The sequence below is a fragment of the Onychomys torridus genome, chromosome 3, assembly GCF_903995425.1.
Source record: "Onychomys torridus chromosome 3, mOncTor1.1, whole genome shotgun sequence".
Taxonomy (NCBI): Eukaryota; Metazoa; Chordata; class Mammalia; order Rodentia; family Cricetidae; genus Onychomys; species Onychomys torridus.
In genome coordinates, this window is record NC_050445.1 from 77,694,519 (window position 1) to 77,716,420 (window position 21,902).

At 37.0% G+C, this 21,902-nt stretch overlaps 1 protein-coding gene across 1 annotated transcript; it reads right to left on the minus strand.

Moving 5' to 3' along the window:
- Window positions 1–996: 996 nt before the first annotated feature.
- Window positions 997–21,393, minus strand: LOC118580067 (cold shock domain-containing protein E1-like). The gene is given in 5 exon segments (XM_036181877.1): window positions 997–1,343; window positions 15,104–15,149; window positions 19,637–20,517; window positions 20,520–21,215; window positions 21,218–21,393. Coding segments are annotated over 5 exon segments (2,058 nt in total). The 5' UTR covers window positions 21,306–21,393.
- Window positions 21,394–21,902: the final 509 nt, after the last annotated feature.

Below are 21,902 nucleotides of genomic sequence, written 5' to 3' on the forward strand. Positions count from 1 at the left end.
AACAGGAAAGAAATCATTCTGTGGTCTACTCTCAGAATTCAGTACTATAATATATGGGCTACAATGCTACTGGCCAACACATAGATAACAAAGAACAAAGGAGATACTCACATTGTTCAAACTTGATGCACTTCAAAATAATTAAAATTTTTATTGATTTATATTATGCAATTACTGGAGAATATAGGTGTGATCATTTTTGTCATATACAAAAGCAGCCTTGTTGTTTCTGTTTTCAAGGGAGGAGGCAGTTGTCATCCAGCACTCTATTGACAGACCTGTGAGTTGGTTACATGGACATTTGTTTGTGATATTCAAGATGCACTGTTTTTTTTTCTGTACACTTACTCTTTTTGTACTGTGTATTACAATTGAAATACTTAGAACTGAAAATGAAACCAACTGGACATAGGAACACAGTTAATCGTATTACAAGAATATTGTAATCCTCCAGGCCAAAGCTGTCAGAACTAAAGCAAGATTTTTTTTTCTATAAAAAAGGGACAGGTAAAAACAATCACTAAAAAACTGTAGTACCCAGGCATGGCAGTATACATCTAAAATCTAGCACCAAGAAGACTGGGGCAAGAATACCATGAGCTTGAGATGCCTACAATTTCTGATAAAAAAGAATTAAAACTAGGGCAGTTAAGCATACTGCAAGTATAGGAGGAACAGGACTGTTCAGTTTTAGTTCCTGTTTCTATCATGTAACAGTGACTGGACTTGAACAAAAGTTTTAAAATCCCATCTTGTTTCTTTCATTCTTTCTTTTTTCCATTTTCCTTTTTCTTTCTCTGGTTTTCCCCTCTCCTTTACCTTCTCCCCCATTCTTTGACTTTTTCCTTCTGCCCCTCTCTGCTCTTATTTTTCACCCCTCCCCCTTTATTTCATCATCCCCCTTCTTCTTCCCCTCTGTTTTTACAATGCAAAGCTGATTTATTTTCCTGGAAAATGAAAAGCAAGCATTCTTCAGGCAACTGGAAAAGACAAAGACTACAGTCGCTGACATCGGGGCCTCCACCATGTGAAGAGCTGCTGTTCTGTTCCCAGGTGTAGTTTGCTTGCCAGGGTCTGTGTCAGGCTATTTAGACAAGCCTCTGTCTCCTGTGCCTGCTCTTCTGCTTGCTTCTGATAAGCAATTTCCCATTCCAAGTGCTCATCATTCCTTGTCTGTTTAATCAGGAGTCCCCACAAGTCTTCACAAATTGTTGTTGCCAACCTCAGAGGTTGAGGTATTCTCAGTCTCCCAGGAGTTTGGTTAATAAAAATGTCTGACTTCAGAGCCCACATCAGACCTTGTCTGACATGTGCCTGGCTGTCTATTTCAGGCCTCTGAATGCCTGGAATGCAGAACCATCTCATCAGGCAAGACTGCACTTTAACCTGGTCTTGAATAAACATTGCAAAAAAAGGTATTCCTGTCTTTTCGTTTGCTAGCACGTCCCTCCCCACTTCTGTCCATCATTCTCCCCACCTCCTAGCAGAGCTTCTGTTGCCTGGTGGTCTGAAGCTCATTGGGTCATGCTGTCTGAGCACAGCTCTGATCTCAGTTTCTTTGTATATGATCCTGGAAAAATAATACAAGTGACACAGAGTTGTACATTTAAACAGAACCAAAACCAAACAAACAAACAAACAAACAATCTCATAATTGTGCCAATTCAGGAGTTAGTAGATTTTAGAAACTATTTTTAAACTCACTCTCCATTTAATTTCTTATATACATGTAGAGGCATTCTCAATGATTGGAAGGATGTAAATGTCATTATTTAAAAATATGAAAATAAAATGAGATTCTTTGAGTCTCAAGAGGTTTGAAAGCATATGATTCTTAGATGCTTCTGAATGAGAATCACTTAGGAACGCACACACACACACACACACACACACACACACACACACACACACACCACAGACTTTGGGTAAATTTAATGTCCAAAATTTAAGTGTGGTACAAACTAAAGAAACGAAAGCTTGTAGTCTTTTAACTAGCAAATATACATATTTTAGTCATCTTCTCTGAAAAGTATTTTAATTTCCAACATTTCTGTGGCTAGCAAAGATAACTTATGGGTTTTATTACAAAACAATGAACACATGTATTACTCTAGGTATGCAGCCCAGTATGGAAGCCACTTTATAATGTGTATTGATTTACATTTTGACTATTTCTAATTTTACTGAAACTTAAAATCCTCAAACATTACCTATTTTCTATTATTCAACATCTGGATATCTGTTCATGTCTCTGGCTATTGAATTAGACCACAGAAATATATTTACCATTATAGAAAGTTCTGTTGGATAGTGTATTTGCTATGTATATGTTCAAATCAGACAATTCCTTTAGATTCTAAAATCATCCCTTTTTCCAGTTTAAGTTTTGTGGATTTTCCTAATTTATACTCTGTGTTGTATTATTTTCTGTGACTGTTCTAAAATTGGAAATATTAGCAATGACCCCAGCAAGAGGTGATACTTGAGAACAGTCCATTAAGACAATCTACCCCACAAAATCAGCTGACCAGACCCTTAGTATCTTATTGCTCTGCACCCTATCCATGTAGATTCTTGCTCAGACTCTGGGGGAGCTGTCTCAACTTACCATCATCTTCCTATTCATACAAACTGACAGCAAAGAAAGAAAAAAAGTTCTGTTTCCCTTAAATCACATACATTGCTTCCTGTTTGGACAGGAAATGCTCCTATGGCCACACCTACTTATAGAGCTACCCAAGAAGAGAATCTTTAGCTTTGTACCTATGGTAGTCCATTTATGGTGCTGTCACACACAGTTGTGATATTTTATAACAAACTAAAGTTTATTTAGCTGGTGGCTCTGCAAGTTGGGGAGTCCAAAAACATGTTACAAGCATCTACTTGGCATCTGGTCCAGAACTTTTTGCTGCATCATATCATGGTAGTAGACATCACACAGGGAGATGGCTCAAATGTCTCTTTTCTCTTCTTACAAAACTACAAATACCACCACATGTTCCACTGCCATGACCTCTTTAATCTTAATTAACTCTAAAGGTCTTGTCTCTATCTGTATTTTAGAGATTAAATTTTCAACACCTAAATTTTAGAAGACTATATTTGAATCACATTAGTATCTCTGGGACTAAGATCTCTATTCCTTCAGCAGATAAAATGAATTAATACTGCCAAATACTAATACATTGAAAAGTCATCTATATACGTACTTTTAATGATCTCTTACACTTATAATTATTTTTCTATTTCTTCTTACTTATGGCTGTTTGGGTGAAGAAGATCCAAAGTTGTGAATGCAAATACTGAGAACACGTCATTTTTATTATCCTGTGACATTGTAAGACAGTTAATATACTAGTTTCATTTTCTAAACCCTATAGGTAGTGTGTAGTTGGAGAGCTTCTCTCCAGGTTCCACCAAGCCCCCGCGGTCCCACAACCCATGTATAAAATAATCATACAGACACTTATATTATTTAAACTGCTTGGCCATTAGCTCAGGCCTACCAATGTCTAGCTCTTACTCTTAAATTAACCCATTTACGTTGGTCTATACTTTGTCACGTGGCTTGTGGCTTATCATTGTCTTTACATGTTGCTTCTCCTGGCAGCAGCTGGCAGTGTCTCCTCTCAGCCTTCCTGTTCCCAGCCTTCTCCTCTTCCTTGTCCCACCTACCCTATCCTTCCTGCCTAGCTACTGGCCAATCAGAACTTTATTTATACAGAGTGATATCCACAGCACTTCCCTTTTTCTTTTTTGTTAAAAAAGGAGGGTTAACTTTTACATAGTAAAATTACAGATAACAAAACAATTATCAAGCAAGAATTATAGTTACAATATTAAAGAAAATATCATATCTATCTTATATTTGTGAGTTTAAAGTTGTATATCTAACTTATCTTTTATCATAACTGAGGAAATTATCTGGAAGATTAAAGTACGTGCACCATACCATTGACACCTATTCAGGATTTCAGTGGGCAACTCCTATGAGTTCTGAAAAGGCTGATTCTGTAATTACACACATATTAGAAGTTATGGCCATCATCACAATACCTGTACAAATTAAGACGGAAAATACCCCAGTATATGTCTCCAATAAAATGAGACAGTTCTTTGCTTATTACAACATAAAGCATGTTACAGGTATACCACACAATCCCACAGCCCAAGCAGTCACAGAAAGATCCAATTGAACTTTAAAGGATATACTAAATAAACCACAACAGGTAACAATGACTCCTAGAAATAGATTACATAGTGCTTTATTAACCTTGAATTTTCTCAATGCTGATGAGAAAGGAACAACAGCTGTGGAGAGACATTGGACGACAGACAAAACTCCTGAGCTAAACCAACTGGTTTATTTAAAAGATCTGTTGACCTCAGAATGGAAACCTGGATATGTCCTACATTGGGGAAGGGGTTTTGCTTTTGTTTCCACAGGAGAAGAAAACCTATGGATAACAAGAAAATTAATAAAAATTTGATTTGAACAGGAAAAACCCCTTGATGAGGAGAAATAAAAGGTCATCCACCAATGTGATATCTCTTCAGGTTGTAAGAAAAATTTAACAATCAAAAGTTGGGGTAGGGTTCTGTTTTTGTCTTTCCAGGATAATGGAAATACCTATCTTCCAGAAATCATAAGGCCTTGGATATCTGGATGTTTACATCAGAAAGAAAGAATCTATTTGTACCAGTCTACACAGGGTAAGATATCACTGTCTAACATCTATATCTCTATCAATCTAGAATAGTTGTGGTTCCAATTCAATTATAAACCAAGCTGGCTTTGGAGATGGAATTGGCTCACTCCTTCTCTAAACCCAAGCATATTGATAAAAGAAAAGGTTGAGAGATTCTTCAGTCCCATATCAGAAGAGCCCTCTGATGTGTGACAGAAGGAAACCAATTATAAGGGACCATTGTCTTCAAGATTCTAATTCTCTCCATGCTTACTCTTGATTTCTTGGAATCCTTTCTTACATGTCATGACATCTTTAAATCCAAACCTTCCATTCTGATAAAAAAAATAAGTTTTTCCAATAGCAATCTCTGAAGTCTCCAGAAGGAAGATGGGGCCCCAACAACAACAACTCTACCCAATCCAGAATAATGCCATGGTAATCATCATCATACTACACTTCTTGCCAGAATTTCAGACAATCTTATCCATTACTCTGAGTTGCTGCAGAATCTACATTTAGTCTAACTGAGATTTAACTATCTGAGCTTTCTCACAATACCCAACAGAGATACCATCGCCCCCTAAACAGCAGGAAGCAATTCTAAGAAAACGACGCCCCTTCTCCCTAAGGTTTCATATTTCTCAGGGTTATGGATAATGGTTCTAAGGTTGGGGGTGGAAGAAACTGTTAAACTCAGTAATCTCCTTAAGGAAAGAAAATATGTCTCAAAAAAAAGGGAAAAGAAGAAATGAAATGGATAGGTATAAGATATTATGGTAGACTATCATATGCATTAGTAAATAAATTTAGTAATATAGCAGCCTTAGATAATTTGCGGTTATGAATTCTTATATATTGATACAAATATAAACTTTTTATATTCCTATTTAAGATAATTTGTATATTGATACAAATACAGAACTATGATTGTTATATTGTATACATATTTTTACTCTTATTTGAAATATTTGTATATTGATACAAATGTAAATTTATATCTGTCATACTGTATGTATGTTCTACTTCTGTTTAAGATATTCTGTACACTCATATATATTTAGGATTATTATCATATTGAATATTGCACTATACATTCCTACCTCTGTTAAACATACTTTGGGTATTGTCACAATTTAAAGTCATTGTCCCTTTACTGTATTTTTGCTTACAGACTGTTTCCCTTACTTATAGGAAGCCTTAGTTTAGGTAGATAAGACATAGATTTATTGTCACCTATGCTTGTCATCTCTATAATTATGTTAGTTAGGTTATCCAGATTTATATACATAGGTCAGATGGACAGGTAATCTTCAAACACTTCATGGACCTAGAGAATATGGCATTTAAATAACTTAGAGTTCTGTTCACTTGAGAGGCACAATTGCTCCTAGCAGCACCAATTTGATCCCGATAGAATGTTGGGCTTCTAAGACATTTCCATTTGGAAGTTTGTCTTCTTGGCACAAAATGGCCTACTGGGCAAAGAACTGCCCTTGCCTCAACTGCTGACAGTACAAATGCTGTCCTTTCTGGACAAGCGGGACACAAGGAAAACGACCACTGTGCTTTGCCAAGACAGGGTGAGATGGTTTTTCAGAATTCCTGCTTCTGAAAATGGTCTGTCAGATACTCTAGGCCTGTAGCCAATTTGAATGCGCCAATGATGCTGAGAAACATTAGGTGACTGTCCAGGCTGCCAGCTGTCTCTGTCTACTCTTGCAAGACTCCTGAAAGTTGCTTGCGTCTTTCTCCCATTTCTCAGGTATTATTATATTCCTTCTCAGGTCTTTGATGAGGTTGAAGACTAGCAGTTATAGTTACACCTTAGTATATATACATATATAATATCTTAGATAAAATATATTAAGTATTAGACTCAGGTTCTTTAGGATAGGACACCTTTTGGAATGATCTTTATAATATGCCACCTACCAACACTCTAGACTTCCCTGGATTTTAGTATGTGTTTTTTGCTTGATATTGTTTGCATTTATTGTAATTCCAACTTATCTAGGTTATTATCTGTCATTACTCCTGGACAATATTTGATAACCATTTCTTTGTATATAGTCTTGTATTAGGTTAGAAACTTCTTATTTAGACAAAAGGGGGAGATGTAGTGGGTAGCCATCGCAGCACTGGCCTGGAAGTTCCAACCCCCATTGAGGCTTCGGTAATGGTCACGCCCATAAGGTGGGGCTGAGAGAGGAAGCAGAAAACCCAGGATTGAGAGGAGAGGTCTCTCTTGGATCTGAGACACTGGATGCAGGAGGTAGACTGAGCAGAATTCTCCAGAGAACACCGCCAGACTGTGCCATACCTTTGCCAGACCCTACAACCTATCCCTTCATTTGTAAGTTACCCCACAAAATAAACCTCCCTTTTAACTACGGGAAGTGGCCTTAATAATTCCACCAATAGTAGTGACTCTTTCTTCAAACCCAAAAGAGAAATTCACTTCCATTTAGCACAAACACTGCAGAAACAAAAAATATTAATTCAAAATGTTCTTTAGCCTGACTAGTTTATTGATCTTGATGAGCGGTGACATGTACTTTATGCCATATATTCATTTGCCTGTGTCTTAAAGCTGAATATTTGAAACAGAAGTGTATTTCTTCTTGAGCTATAGAATAGAATGTTTTAATTACATCTTTTTTGTTTGTTTGTTTTTTGAGACAGGGTTTCTCTGTGCAGTTTTGCACCTTTCCTGGAACTCGCTTTGTAGACCAGGCTGGCCTTGAACTCACAGACATCCCCCTGGCTCTGCCTCCCGAGTGCTGGGATTAAAGGCACCACCAACGCCTGGCTTTTTAATTACATCTTTAACTCAGAGTGCACATTTTATGATAAGCGTGAATTGAAGATTACTGTACATAATATCTAATGACTCAATTAATAGAACAGCATATTTTAATTTTTATAAACTACTCAGTTATGGAACTACAATATAAATGCAATTTAAAGTACATATACTTTATTATTATTTAATTAATAATTAATATAAAATTTAAATTGAGAAATCTCTTTTAATTCAGCTTCTTATTACTTTGAGATGGATTATTACTTTATGTTTGTGAAGGTAGATGAAGTGGATCTTCATGAAAAGTAGGACAGGACATAATTCTCCAGTTTGAGAACAGAGCCTTCATTAGATGGCCCTGAGTTTATGATTTACGAAGCAGCTGGCACCATAACCAGCTTGGGATGACAAGGTCGGGCTGTCTGTTGAAGCAATGACACTTTATTAATAGAGATAGATGGAATATTAAGTCATCTCTCAAAACTTCTCATTCTACTTGGAAGTGTTCATGATTTAAGCAACCAAATACCATAATTAATTACATGATACAATAACATGACTTGTAAAAGTCAGTATGCCTTTCAAAATCAAACTCTCAACAGGTGCTTTTAAGACATTAAACCTTGAGTATAACATCATAGCATCACAGTCCCCTTGACATTTCATGTGTGAAGTATTTCTGGATCAAATATTTCCTTATACTGACCATTTCACTCTGCACATGCTTATTTATTTCTACCCTCAAAATAATTCTTGCTCTCACATAAAGTTTTTATTTCCTGCAAACAGGACCAAAATTCCAAGTTTTTGCATCCTAGATGTTTACAAATATAAACATAGCTTGAATATAGCATATATGTTTTAAATAGAGAACAGAGAGGACCATGAAAGCAAATTAGAAACATTAAAATAAATCTTCCTCCAGCAAATTTAAGCTGCATGTAACTATAATCTTAAACATAAAATTGAATATTTATCTTAAAAGTCTTTTTTCTCTTGAATACAATGATTTTAAGTTCCTAATACTTAAACTTACAGAAAAACATTTCTAGTTTTTGTTTCAATTTTATATTGTTATCCTAGACACTGGGAAAATAAATAGCACCAGAAAATGAAGCATAAAATATTTTTGTTTGGTCTCCCATAGTACCCAACCATTAATTGATAAAATAAAATTTATAAAAAACAATGTTTTATAACAACTCTCTTGTAGTTGGAGAGATTCTCTCCAGGTGCCACCAAACCCCCATGGTCTCACCACCCACATATAAAATAATCATTCAGATGCTTATATTACTTATAAACTGTATGGCCGTGACAGGCTTCTTGTTATCTACTTCTTCTATCTTAAATTAACCCATTTTTATTAATCTATACTTTGCCACTTGGCTCGTAGCTTACCGGTACCTTACATCTTTCTTGTCATGGCAGTGGCTGTCAGTGTCCGTCCCCCCCCCCAGCCTTCCATTTCCCACAATTCTCCTCCTCCTTGTCCCACCTACCCTATCCTTCCTGTCTGGCTACTGGCAAATCAGCACTTTATTTTAACCAATCAAAGCAACATATTTGACATACAGAACATCCCCCAGCACTCTCTATTCAGGCTTTCCATTTATTTTTAGAATGGGAAAATAATGTCACAGTGCTTTAACTTTCTGCTGCTACAATGAAACACTTGAGATAAAACTTGTGAAGGGAACAGTATTATCTTGCCTCACCATTTTAGGCATAAATCAGTCCTTTTGCTTTGGGCCCTTGGGGAAGCAGAATACCATGAGGGGGCATGTGAGGGGGTCAAGAAGAAAAATAAGAGTGGAGATGGGGCCACAACCCCATAATTACTTTCTGAGATACACCTTGAATGACTCTATGATAGTCTTGTCTCTTGACTGGTTTGGGGGGTGCCTCAGTCTAGTGACCTTCAACACTGAATGGGAGATATTTGCAAAGATGATTGACATGTGGTAGAATAACTGAAGGGGGAAATTCCAATCTGAATGTTGGTGTACCTTCCATTAGGCTAGGAGCCACGATGGAAGAAGTTAGAAGAACAGAAGACCAGTGCATCCAAGCAAGCTCCATGATTCCCAAACAAGTATGTCTACTATTGTTACCATCTACTATTGAACATTCAATGCCAAATGTCTACAGTTGCTGCCATTGTCCATGGTCACTCAGTGCCAGCTCTCTGCCATGGCTGTCTTTGTCCTAGACACTCAGTCCCAACTCTCAGCCCATGACTGCCATTGCCCATGGATACTCAGTCCCTACTGTCAGCCCATGGCCTCCATTGCCCATGGTCACTCAGTTCCAACTCTCTGTCCATGGCTGCCATTGCCCATAGATACTTAGTGCCAGCTTCTTCAAGATTTCAATGTCATCACAAAGTCAGCAAACTTTCAGAGAGCTGTGTAGACTTCAGGGTCAGACTTGGACTACTGAGGTTTTCAACTTTGTGGACTGAGAAGATATTGGCTTTTCTGCACTTCTAATGTGCAGGTAGCCATTATTGGGTATTTACTATGAATGTTAATGCAATAAATCCCCTCTTTCACAAATGTTATATCATGTTATAATCACTTCCAATTCCTCTAAAGAACTCTAACAAAAACAAGCCTAAAGACTTTCAAATAAAGATTTTATTATCTCCTAATACATTACACACTAGGGCTAAGCCTTTAACATGTGGACTTTTGAGGACCTTAAAGACATACTTACATCAGCCACTCAGTAGTAAACATTCTTGCTATATTATGCTTATTAATTTTCTCATCATACAATGATCAAATGAAGTCTTTAGTCTGTTTTAAGTCTCCTGGACCTTTTTAGAAGCTATAAGATCACACCACTTCCATTGGCTAAATCATATATTGCTATGTTAAATAAATTTAATGGTCTGTAATTTTTAAATAATTTGAATGCTTTTTACTTTCTTGTGTTTCAATTCTCAGGCATATTACCTTAAACTCAAGTTTACTGCTTTTATAAGCATACAGAGACAGGATACATTTCTGTGTATCTTTTTCATCACATCATGTTCTTAAATAATTTTTCTACTTGCCTATAAACCATGGTTTAATTTCTGCTACAGTCCTGACACAGTCTTTTAAGCAAGTTGGCACAAGTTAGATAAAACAGACATAAAACCAACATCAGCACAACATTGCTGTCAAACTGAAGATCAGTCACTGAATATGACCTTCAAAGCTCCACCATATCAAGTGATCACCTGCACATTCAATCAACCATAAACATAAACATTATGTTTATAAAACATAAACCTATGATGCCCTTGCTCATTTCTAATCCCCATAAATGGCAGAAAATGAAGAGGTTAGTTAGATTTATAAAAAATAATTAAGAGCTTGGTATGGCTTCAGAACATGTTGAATGACCATAAAAAATATTAAGAAAAATTTATGTCATCTTAAAGAACTTAAAGTTTTATCCACTATGGTATGCAAAAACACTAAATAACTTTAGATTAATACCTTAGAAAACCATCCTTGGAAATGTGGATAATTGATCAGAGAGACAGACAGACAAACAGAGACAAAGAGAGACTGAAAAAGACACACAGAAAAACACACCAAGAAACAAAGAGATAAAGACAGAGAGAAGGCAAGACAGTTCATCTACAAGTCTAAGTGAGAGCTGATACTGAGCCAAGATAAGAAAATGATTCTAAAGAAAAAATTCTTTAAGGATAGGGTCTATTTCATATTCCTTTTTTGAGCTCTGAACACTTAAGAAAATCTTGTCACATATCCACATTTAATTTCAGATTACATCCTAAATGAAAAATGTAGCTAGTATAAGAATATGACAATATAGATTGTAAACACATTTTCTAGTTTATTCACTTAACACAAGGATACTGCTGTGATCAACCTGGAAGTAGCAATTTCATGGCCCATTTGTCTATTTCAAGACTTCCTTCAGTTGGGCTCAAATGCCTTTACAATGTGAACACCAAGAAGAAAATGACTAAGGTTTCCTATATTAGTCTATGTTCTATTGCAGTGAAGTGACACCATGACCATGGCAAGTCTCATAAAAAGAAAGCATTTGAGTGTTGCTTTAGAGGTTCAGAGGTGGAGTCCATTATCCTCATGGCAAGGAGCATGGGCAGCATCAGGCAGATATGGAAGCTAAGAATTCTACATCCAGATCCAAAGGCAGCAAGAAGAAACAGAGCTTCTGGGCCTGGCTTGGGAACTCAAAACCTCAAAGCCCACCCTCAGTGACACACACCCGACAATGCCAAACCTGTCCAAACACGGCCACACTCCAAGAAGGAGACCACTCCTAATCTTTTCAAATAGGGCCACTCTCTAAGCATTCAGACATTTAAGTCTTGTTTTAGAGCTCATTCTTATAAACTACCACACTTCCCTTTTCTGAAAAAGAGAAAAAGAAAATCTGAATGTTCCTTACTGAACAAATATGAGGATACTTAATTTCCTCAACAGATCGCATAGGTTGTTCCAGTAATGATTCTCAATTGAATTCAATTTTTTCTCAATTACAATGTCAGGATTTCATGTTTGTTTTGTTTTGTTACTTGTCTATTTTTCAATATTCTCAGAACTTCATAATGTGCCTAAAGTAATGTTGATTGATTAGTTATAAACTTAGGCATGTTTGGGTAACCAATACTCCTTTGTATTACATAAAATCTAGGGAGGATGAGTTCAATGGAATATAAAGGAGAGTGTTGTCCTAAAAAGCTTTGCATGGTCAAAGTATTTAGATTTTTGCTATCTACAGTCTCAATGTCTTCTCTTTCTATGTGCACATAGAAAGGGACTGTACTTGTGAGTGGCATGAAAATAGTGTAGTTGGATGGGATAGCTCTGAACAGAGCTTTCTCTGACAAATCCTAGCAGCTTGTAGTGTCAACCAGATTAAAGTCATGCATAGAGCATAGTTGATTCAGTTTCATGAATAGTTCATTGGGATTTATTTTGTTTCCTTTATGTAATACAGCTCACGCCATTATTTCCATTGTAATCATATAAATGTTTTTAATTTTCATATTCACTGTGATTCATTAAAAATGTTCACGACTTTAACAACCAGAGAAGATGGTGTGGATTCAGTAACTAATGCTTAGATTAGAGATAGTTGTCCAAAAGGAGGGCTCAGACCTCATAATCCTTAGTTCAGAGCAGTGTAAGAAAATAACAGTCACAGCCCAGTCCTTTTGCTACCACTAGAAATCTCTTTATCCACTTTTTTTTCTGATTAACATGCCATGTTATCATGGCAAAAATGGAGAAAAAAAACCTAGCACACAATAAACATTTATTGAGCAAGTCAATCCCAAAGACAAAAAGCAAAGTTGGCCTCAAGTTATGACAATCTGAAAGAATCAATGATAGACCTTCTCAAATAAAGACCAGCTCAAACCAGTTATTTGGGGATAAGACCATATAATCCATTCTCAACTAATGTGGTCATATGAATATTAAACATTGCATTTACTGAAGTACTGTATGCATGTAATGTATACTCTGAATACCTACCATACACTATGACTTGGAGGTTTTCACACTCTGTGATTTTACACAGTGTGAAATAGCCTATCACTGCTTTTTAAGAACTTATTCCTTTCTTTAAGTGATAGGTTATAATTAAATGACTCTTTAAACTTGTTATCTAGTTTTTATTTAACCACCTTTGTCCTTCAAACAGCATGACATTTACTTTCTTAACAAGTTAGACATAAAACAAATATACTTCAACTATCTTTTAAGTCCTTTATTCCTCAACAGCAAAAAAGTGCTTAATGACTTCACCTCTAAGTGTCCTGAATTTATCTGCATCTTTCTACTGATATTCCCCAGATCACATTAGTGGATTCAGTGTCTGTAGGGAGGCATCTATAGAGTAACCACTTAGCTAAGTCTCAAAACCCAGGAACCAGTTGAAAAGATACTGTAATAGGACTTGTGTGACAGTAGCAAAGTTGTCTGGGGCACAGGAGATTGTGAAGCAGCAGGAGGCCAGGAGTGCTTCTGTACAGAGTCTGGAGTTTTGACTGGGCCTTCCTACTTCTAGTAGCTATACTAATTTATGAAGTAAAGATGTGCTCTGAGACAATGGCGCTGAAGTGAGGAGTACACACGAGACAGGAATATTCCAGTGGGTAAAATATGAGTGAATGTAGGGCAACAACAAAGCAGGTGGGGTGGAGAAACGTGGCCCAGTAATATAATAGGTCAAGGGTTGGAGCACGACCCTGTCAGGACAGGCAAGACTCCTCTGGAAATGGCTCAGAAATGGCCACTTTTTCCTGAGGGGGAAATCTATATGTGCAGCAGCTGAATGTCTTTCTTAGGTTTTCTTTGTCTGAATTGCTAGTATTGCCTTATGGAAAAGGATTCTAATATTCTCTATGGAGCAGGCCACTATTAACCTAGTGGTTCCTCCTGCATGACTGACAACAATGGCCTTGACTTTCTTTCTTCTTCAAAACAATCTCCTGGTCTCCTAGGTATGCTGAAACCACAGCAGTCCTTCCTATTGTTATTTTCTCTCCAGTGTAACACTGTAGAATGATAAATGCAGATATTTTCTTTTTCTTGGTGTTAGTGAGGTCTTTTCAATATTTATTTCTCACAGTACTTCAGTAGTATAGGACCTAGGGTGATTACTGAAGTTATCATTTGGGGATCTGAAAGTTATGGGACCATCCTGAACTTTGAACTCTGACTCATATTTACACCCACAAAACATTGATTGGATTTTTAATTTCAAGTCTGAATTGAATATACTAATATGAAAAATTTGACATAGGAAATGAACAAGATTTTAACAATTTTCTATTTTAATGTATTTATCTATTATCTACATGAATTGTCAGATTTTAATGTTTGGCACTAAAAAAGATTGGAGATCTGGCATATATGTCCTACCACACTATGTATCAATATAATGAGTCTATTAGTAAAAAATACCTACTGATCATTACCTCAATTTGTGTATGCAATATATTTTAGAGTTGTCACAGAACATTCAGGTTTAATGTCATGATATTTAGAAATGGCCATTTACTGGGAGCAGTGTTGCCATGTAGTGCCTCATTAAACTGAGAACCACCTTTGAGAGAATGTCCATTAAAATATTTTTAGACATTAAGGGTCTAAAAATCCATTCTTGTATCTTTCAATAGACTTTTATTCATTGGTTAAAGATTGTGAAATGTTTTTATTTGATAAGATTTTATATTCTCAAAATGAACATCTTTATTATCATAACTGAAAAACTAAGCATTCCTCAAAATTAATATACATTTACTACTAGACAATTTTAGTCCATTTTTGATGGATATATCACCAAATAGTGAAAATGAAATGCATCTAAGTAGCAGAGGTCATGACCCTGGGGATGAAACACATCATAGGATCCAGCATGGATATGAGGGATGCATGTCATGAACATTCTTCAAATAGCACAAGACTCAGAAGAAGTTTTATAGAAAATACCCACTTTGCATGACAGTGATCTGCTCTGTATTCACTGCTGCTATTTTCATAATAGCATAGGTGGACTCCTACCCAACCACAGCATGGACACAGCCCATGTGTTTATGCACAACCCTCACCTGTTCGCAGAAGCTCTAGCTCCATAAGAGTCTTCTGTTCCTTCAGCTTGCAGATCAAGGCACAATCAGAAGCAATATGTCTCATCTCTGTATATAGGCATAGTGCTCTGCCTCCTGGGAAACCATTCAACTCAAGAATTAGTAAGTATTTCTTACAAAATAATTTAGAAGATTTCATTCTTTCTGTAACAGTTAGCAAACAGAGAACTCAGGCATTGACCACACCAAAAAAAAAAAAAAAGACTTATGGTACAATTCACACTATAAAATGTTATTCCCAAGTTTAGAAATTTAAGAGTCTTCAAAGGTTAGGAATTTGACTTCTTGGAAAGCAAACAAATCAAGGGTAAAGACTATAATGTGTACATGAAGGGTAGAGATGAATAAAATACCTTTGTTATGTACCAACTCAATCTATTCGGAAGAGAACATTTTCTGCAGAACGGTGGGTGTAGCTGGAGAGTTTCTCTCTGGGTCCTGCTAAGCCCCCCAGCCCCCACAGTCCTGTAGCCACTTAAAAAATAATCATTCAAATGCTTATATTATTTATAAACTGTATGGTCATGGCAGACTTCTTGTTACCTGTTCTTATATCTTAACCCATTTTCATAAATTTACATCTTGCCATGTGGCTTGTGGCTTACCAGTGTCCTACATCATTCTTCTCCTTATGGTGGCTGACCGCATCTCTCTCTCTTTGCCTTTCTGTTTTCCCAGTTCTTTTCTTTATTAGTCCCACCTATACTTCCTGCCTGGCTACTGGTCAATCAGCATTTTATTTATCAGTCAATCATAGCAACATATTCACAGCATAGAGAACATCCCACAGCAGGTGGGCCATGTCTTTAGGAGTCAGCCACATACTCTTCACCATTATAGGTATTTCATATGAACCTCCTCTTACATGGAGTTTCCTTTATCTATTCAGCTCCTAAAAACATCCCATGTTTCTTTTGCAGTTTCTATCAACATCATATTATTAATGATTTAGTCTAAGACACTTATCTGGTAATAATCCGTATGATGTCATCAAAATGTTTAGATGGCTGAATGAATGGCATTCCACATCCTGGGAAGTCATATAAAATGTCATGGGAGTGTAGTGAAGTGAGTTAGAGTACAGAGACAGACACATGCACAAATACATGAACACATAAATATAACTTTTCTGTTTGGAAATCCATCTCACCATAGTAAGGTCCTCTAGATTCATCAATCATTTTGTTACTTAAACTAGTGACTCAAATTATTTATCTACTTGGCGTTGGGAAACATATCACCCCAATTCATACCCACATCAATATCACCAAGGAATATATGGAGAATGTTGCAATTTTAAATGCTGAATTACTCACTTCCCATTTAAAGTGAATTATTGATTCTCCTTAAATCTCACATTCAGTAGATGTGTGAGTTTCTCTGTTCCATGCTGAGAATAGTCTCTTTTCTTTCCTGTAACCTACATATGAATCTAAAGTTATTTTATTTTAAATACTATAACTTAAGAAAATAACTCTAAAACTAGCTAGTGAAGCAATTTATATGAAATTAAAAGCAAAACAATTGTATGTCTTCTATCTGAAATTCATTTATAACTGAGGGTGAGTATAGTACTAAGGTATATAGAAATTGTAGTGATAATCAGTAATAATTTTCTCTTTCTTTTCCAATACATTCTTCTTTAAAACCCATAAATACAATAGATCAACCCTGCAGCTTTATTGTCCCAACCAAGCCCCAAACCAAATATACATATATGTTTATAGATATAGATGCAGATATAGATAAAATCCTAGGCTGTACTGAACTACATTTCATGGCTTGTTCAAATATTTCCTATTTATTCTTATCTCAAGACAAGAGGAATGGAGAACCTGTTGAGAGGAATGAGTTTTGTTTGTTTTTTAAATATCTTCTAGGCCTCATTTATTTGAGTGATGGTATTTACCTTAGTTTTCTTTCTTCTTCATCCAGGATTATAACAATAACAACAACAAAAAATGAGAAAGAATGGAAGAATACATACATTGACCAGCACTATAAATACTTCCTCAAGTCAATGGCTAATTATTGTTTTATAATTAAGCACTAGCAGATCAGTTTTGGATTTTAAATATCTGACCTAAAAGTTTCTCACTGAGGACTAGCTTTCATGCTACCATAAAGTGTCATAAAATCTTCCCAATGAAGGAGGCTACCAATAGTCCTATCCAGCCAGGATGGTTATGAACCAGAACAATGACTAAGATGACACTTTATAACCCTAAGTGTGCAATGGTGGTATACATACCATGCCAATAACCAACAGTTCTCTAATTGGAGTTAGGGACTGTTAAACAAGAGGGAAATCATGCCTGGTACTAAAAACATACCCAACTACTCAGTACTAGTTAAAACATAGATCTTAGAGGAAACCTCCAACAATCCCTTTATTAAACCAACAAAACCCCTAACTGACATATGTAGTGGGTAGCCATTCCAGCCTTGGCCTGGAAGTTCCAACCCCCATTGAGGCTTCGGTAATGGTCACCTACAAGGTGGGGCTGAGAGAGGACACTGAAGATGCAGAATCAAGAAGAGAGGCCTCTCTTGGTTCCAGGACCCTGGATGCTGGAGGTAGACCTAGCAGAGTTCTCCAGAGAATACCGCCAGACTGCGCCATCCCTTTCCCAGACCCTGCAACCTATCCCTTCATTTGTAAGCTACCCCACAAAATAAACCTCCCTTTTAACTACGTGGAGTGGCCTTAATAATTTTACCAATATCTGGCGTCCAACGTGGGGCAAGAGTTTCCACCTAAAACCTGAAAAAAAAGATTCTAAAATAGAGCTAAAAGCAGCTTTCTAGTTATCTCTCTCAAGTTAGTGGCAGCCCGCTGTTTTGAGCTACTATGGTGGGTTCCTGGCATATGCGTCTGACCTACAGTGTGGCTGGAATAAGGAGTCTACAAGTGGCACTTTACTCTGCTGCTTGGTGGATTAGCCTTTGCTGTTTTTTTTGTTTGTTTGTTTGTTTTTTTTTTTAAGGTTTCTGGGCTATGCACTGCTTTGATAGAACTGCTTCTGATAGTTGATGGTACACATGGCTCCAGATCCAGAGCTGGCAGTAAACTGTACCAACACAACTTTGGAAAACTGAGGTGGGCAGAGCCAACAGCCACAGAGGCATTTCAGTCTTACAAAGATGGATATTACACAGAAAATCTGGTTTGTGTTGTCTTTGGGATTTTTAACTGCAGAAAAATATTTGATCATAAAATCTGTTGAGTTAAACACATATGTAAATTTTAAAAGCACCTTGACTTCAAAATTTGGATATAAGGATATGTTGCTTTGGAAAAGAATCTCTGCTTTTGTTTCCACAGAAGGCCAGAGGCTGTGGATTTGTTCCAAATTAAGATACATCAGATTTGACCAGCCAAGACGCCCTGAATGGTCTCCAATGACACCATGGCCAAGATGATCCAACACCCAAAACAGTTTCAAGGCAACTGGTTCAAAAGATATACTCTCATGGACTACTCCATAATCCTAAAATTTTCTTTATGTCCCCATAAGATACAGCACCCCTCCTCCAGCAGGAAGTAGTAAGAGAAACTACGCCCAAATTCCCAAATATATCAAACTGGCTTTGGAGATGGAATTGGCTCACTCCTTCTCTAAACCCAAGCATATTGCTAAAAGAAAAAGTTAAAAGATTCTTATGTCCCAATCCAGAAGAGCCCTCTGATGTGAGACAGAGAAAAACCAATATTTTAATTTAAATCAGGTTGATTATGAATGTGATCTCTTTCTAAAGAAGAAAAGGGGATATGATATAGATATAATAGGATGAAAGGGTAAATTAATGAACTTACTTTTAAAGAACAACAATTTGTTTAAAATGTTTTACATTGGTATAGATTTTAGTCTATTGATACAAACTTAAAGTTAATTTTGTTATACTGTGTGTATATTTCTACTCTTGTTCAAGGTTTTATGTTTATGCAACTCATTTAGATTGTAATGGATAATTAAGAAATACAGATCAATTAGTCTTCTATGATAGTCAAACTTATAGTCATGTTAAGTTTTCTAGGTATACATTTCAGATAGACAGGTAAACTTCAAACACTTCAAAGGTCTACAGAATATGGCATTTAAAATATTTTTAAAATTTAGACTTTCTGGACAGTGAGACATGTCTGCCCCTGGCAGCACCAATTTACTTCAGAGAGGAGGATGGGCATCAAAGACATTTCATATGGAGTTTATCTTCACCTTGGCAAAAATAGCCATTTGGGCAAGAAACTGTTCTTGCCTGGACTGCTTGATCAACTGGACATACAAGACCCATAAAAAAAGGTGACCACTGAACTTTGCTTGACAAAATGGTCCTTCAGTTTCCTGCTTCGCAGAGGAAAACACCAGACATTCTACAGAACACTAAAAAAGGTAACCAAAGAGACTCTAGCTCTATAGGCTGAAGACAAATGCTCCAGCTTTACAAAGGAACATTAGGTGACTGTCCAGGCTGCCAGCTGTCTCTGTCTACCCTATCATTCACTGAGGGAGTTTTGTTTACTTTCTCAGCACTGACTTTATTGCCTTTGCCTTCGGACAAGCTGTATTCAACCATACCTCCCAGCTCTAGGCTATCAACGTCACCAGAGAACTCACTATAATGGAAAAATATTTCCTTATCATGATTAGCTGTTTCAATAAATCCAAAATTATCTTTCAGAGGTGCCACATAACCCAAGAGCCATTTAGAGTTAGAATTACAACCTAAAAGTCTCACACAAGTTGCAATCTGCTGTCCAGGCCTCTGTTTGTCACTAATACTAAATTCAACCTTATCTCCTATTTGAGGAGAAATAGATCCTTCCACCTCCTTGGCTTGAAAAGCAATAGTCAGTTTCACCCCACAGTCATCATAGGCAATAATGCCATCTTCTGCCTCCTTGTCGTTGCCTTTATGTGGGCTTGTGGTTTTAGGATTGGAAAAAGTGGCTTCTTTTTCTACAGTGCCCAGAAAATGATGATCTGAATGGGAATGGAATGAAACTGTGCCCTTGAGAAGTTTTTTAATCCTAATAGCATGATTTCTTTGGGCAGAGAGCATATTAGGAACCACAGTAAACTCTACTTCATCTGCAATGTGGAGCTGGTTCCCATCTAGAATTTCACTGAAGTGGAAGAACATACAAGCAACACGATCCACACACTTGATGAAACCAAAACCATCTCTCATGGCAGCAATCACACCCATCTCTCTGGCTTCATTAGTGAACTGAAATGTATTTGATAGGACCTCTGTGTTTGCTGCTTGTTCTAATTTGTCACGTCGGTCTGTTGAAATATTAAACCTAACATGGTCACCTTCCAGCAGGGTCACTTTGGATTTTGTGTCTTTGTCTCCAAAGGGAAGTTCTTAGGAATCACAAAGTCAACTTTGATTCATCCAGGCAATGGGTCATTCTGGTTATTACTAGGTACTTTTGGGATAACTTTGGTTACAGTTCCTTCAAAATGTTCAATGCTAATATCTTCAAAAATGACTGTTCCTTGAGGCAATAGTCTGACATCTGTTGCAACTTCTTTACCATTTCGGTCCTTGATTGTGAATTCCACATCATCTCCAGGCTGTAAGGTTTCTAGGTTACCCTTAAATTCACTATAGTGAAAGAATATCTCTTTTACAACATCACCTCTTTCAATAAAGCCAAACACCTCCTTCATGGCACAAACTACTCCTTGATAGCAAGCTTGTTTCTTTTTCAAAAGCATAATGTTACGAGTACTTACAGCACCCGTATGTTTATTGTTATCAATTGCAAAGTTAATTTTATCTCCAGTTTCCTGCTGAATGTTCCCTTCCACGTCTTCAGAGGTGTAAGTCAGATAAAACACTTCTTGTCCATTCATTCGTTCCTCAGGATGTATTTCTGGTTTTGTCTTCACCAACTTAATAGCAATAGGTTTCCCAGTCCGTCGGTCAGATGATACTTCAAATTCAACATCATCTCCTACTTTTAAGTCCTGGAGGTTGCCATTGTATTGTGAACAGTAGAAGAAAAGTCTAGCTTGCCGTTTGGAACACTGAATAAATCTATAAGAGGTCAACAGTTTTCAATAACCCCAGTTTCATGCAGTGCTGCTGAAATACCATTGGGGTACCCATTGTGTCCATTGTTGTGGAGAAGGTTTGGATCAAAGCTCATCTCGCAGTGATAATCAAATATTGCACTTTCAGTAGTATTTGCTGACTTTTCTTTTGCAGCACAAGTTCCAAAGGATGAAAGTTGCTAGTATTTAAAAAAATACAGAGAGCGAGAGGAAATGATCTATCAAGCTAATAAAGAATACAACTGCTGCTGCACCGGGCAATCTCACAGTACAGCACTGAAGAAAACAAAGACTGCTAGCAGCGTTGGCACGCGCTCTTTCAAAGCTGTTGAGTAGGCACAAACTTCTTGTTTCAGATCAAGTGTTGTGTCTTCAACTTGTGTACTCTTCTTTGGTGTTGCTGGTTGTTCCAGGTCTGTTCCTTGCCAGATGTGAACTTGAAGCAGCAGTTTCAGGTGGTAAAGTCTGTTTCGTTACACTTCATACCCAACAGCTCGGCGCCTCCATAAGCAGCACGGCCCGGTACGTAGCGAGCTAATTCATTTTTGCCTTCAGATATACTAGTTCCTTTCACTTCCTGTAGTATCTGATCTGAACCCTGAAGAGGTCTAAGGAGCTGGCCCCCAAAAGACCTTGATACAGAGCCAGATAAATCTCTGTGTCTTCAAGGCCAGCCTGCCCAAAAAGTGAGT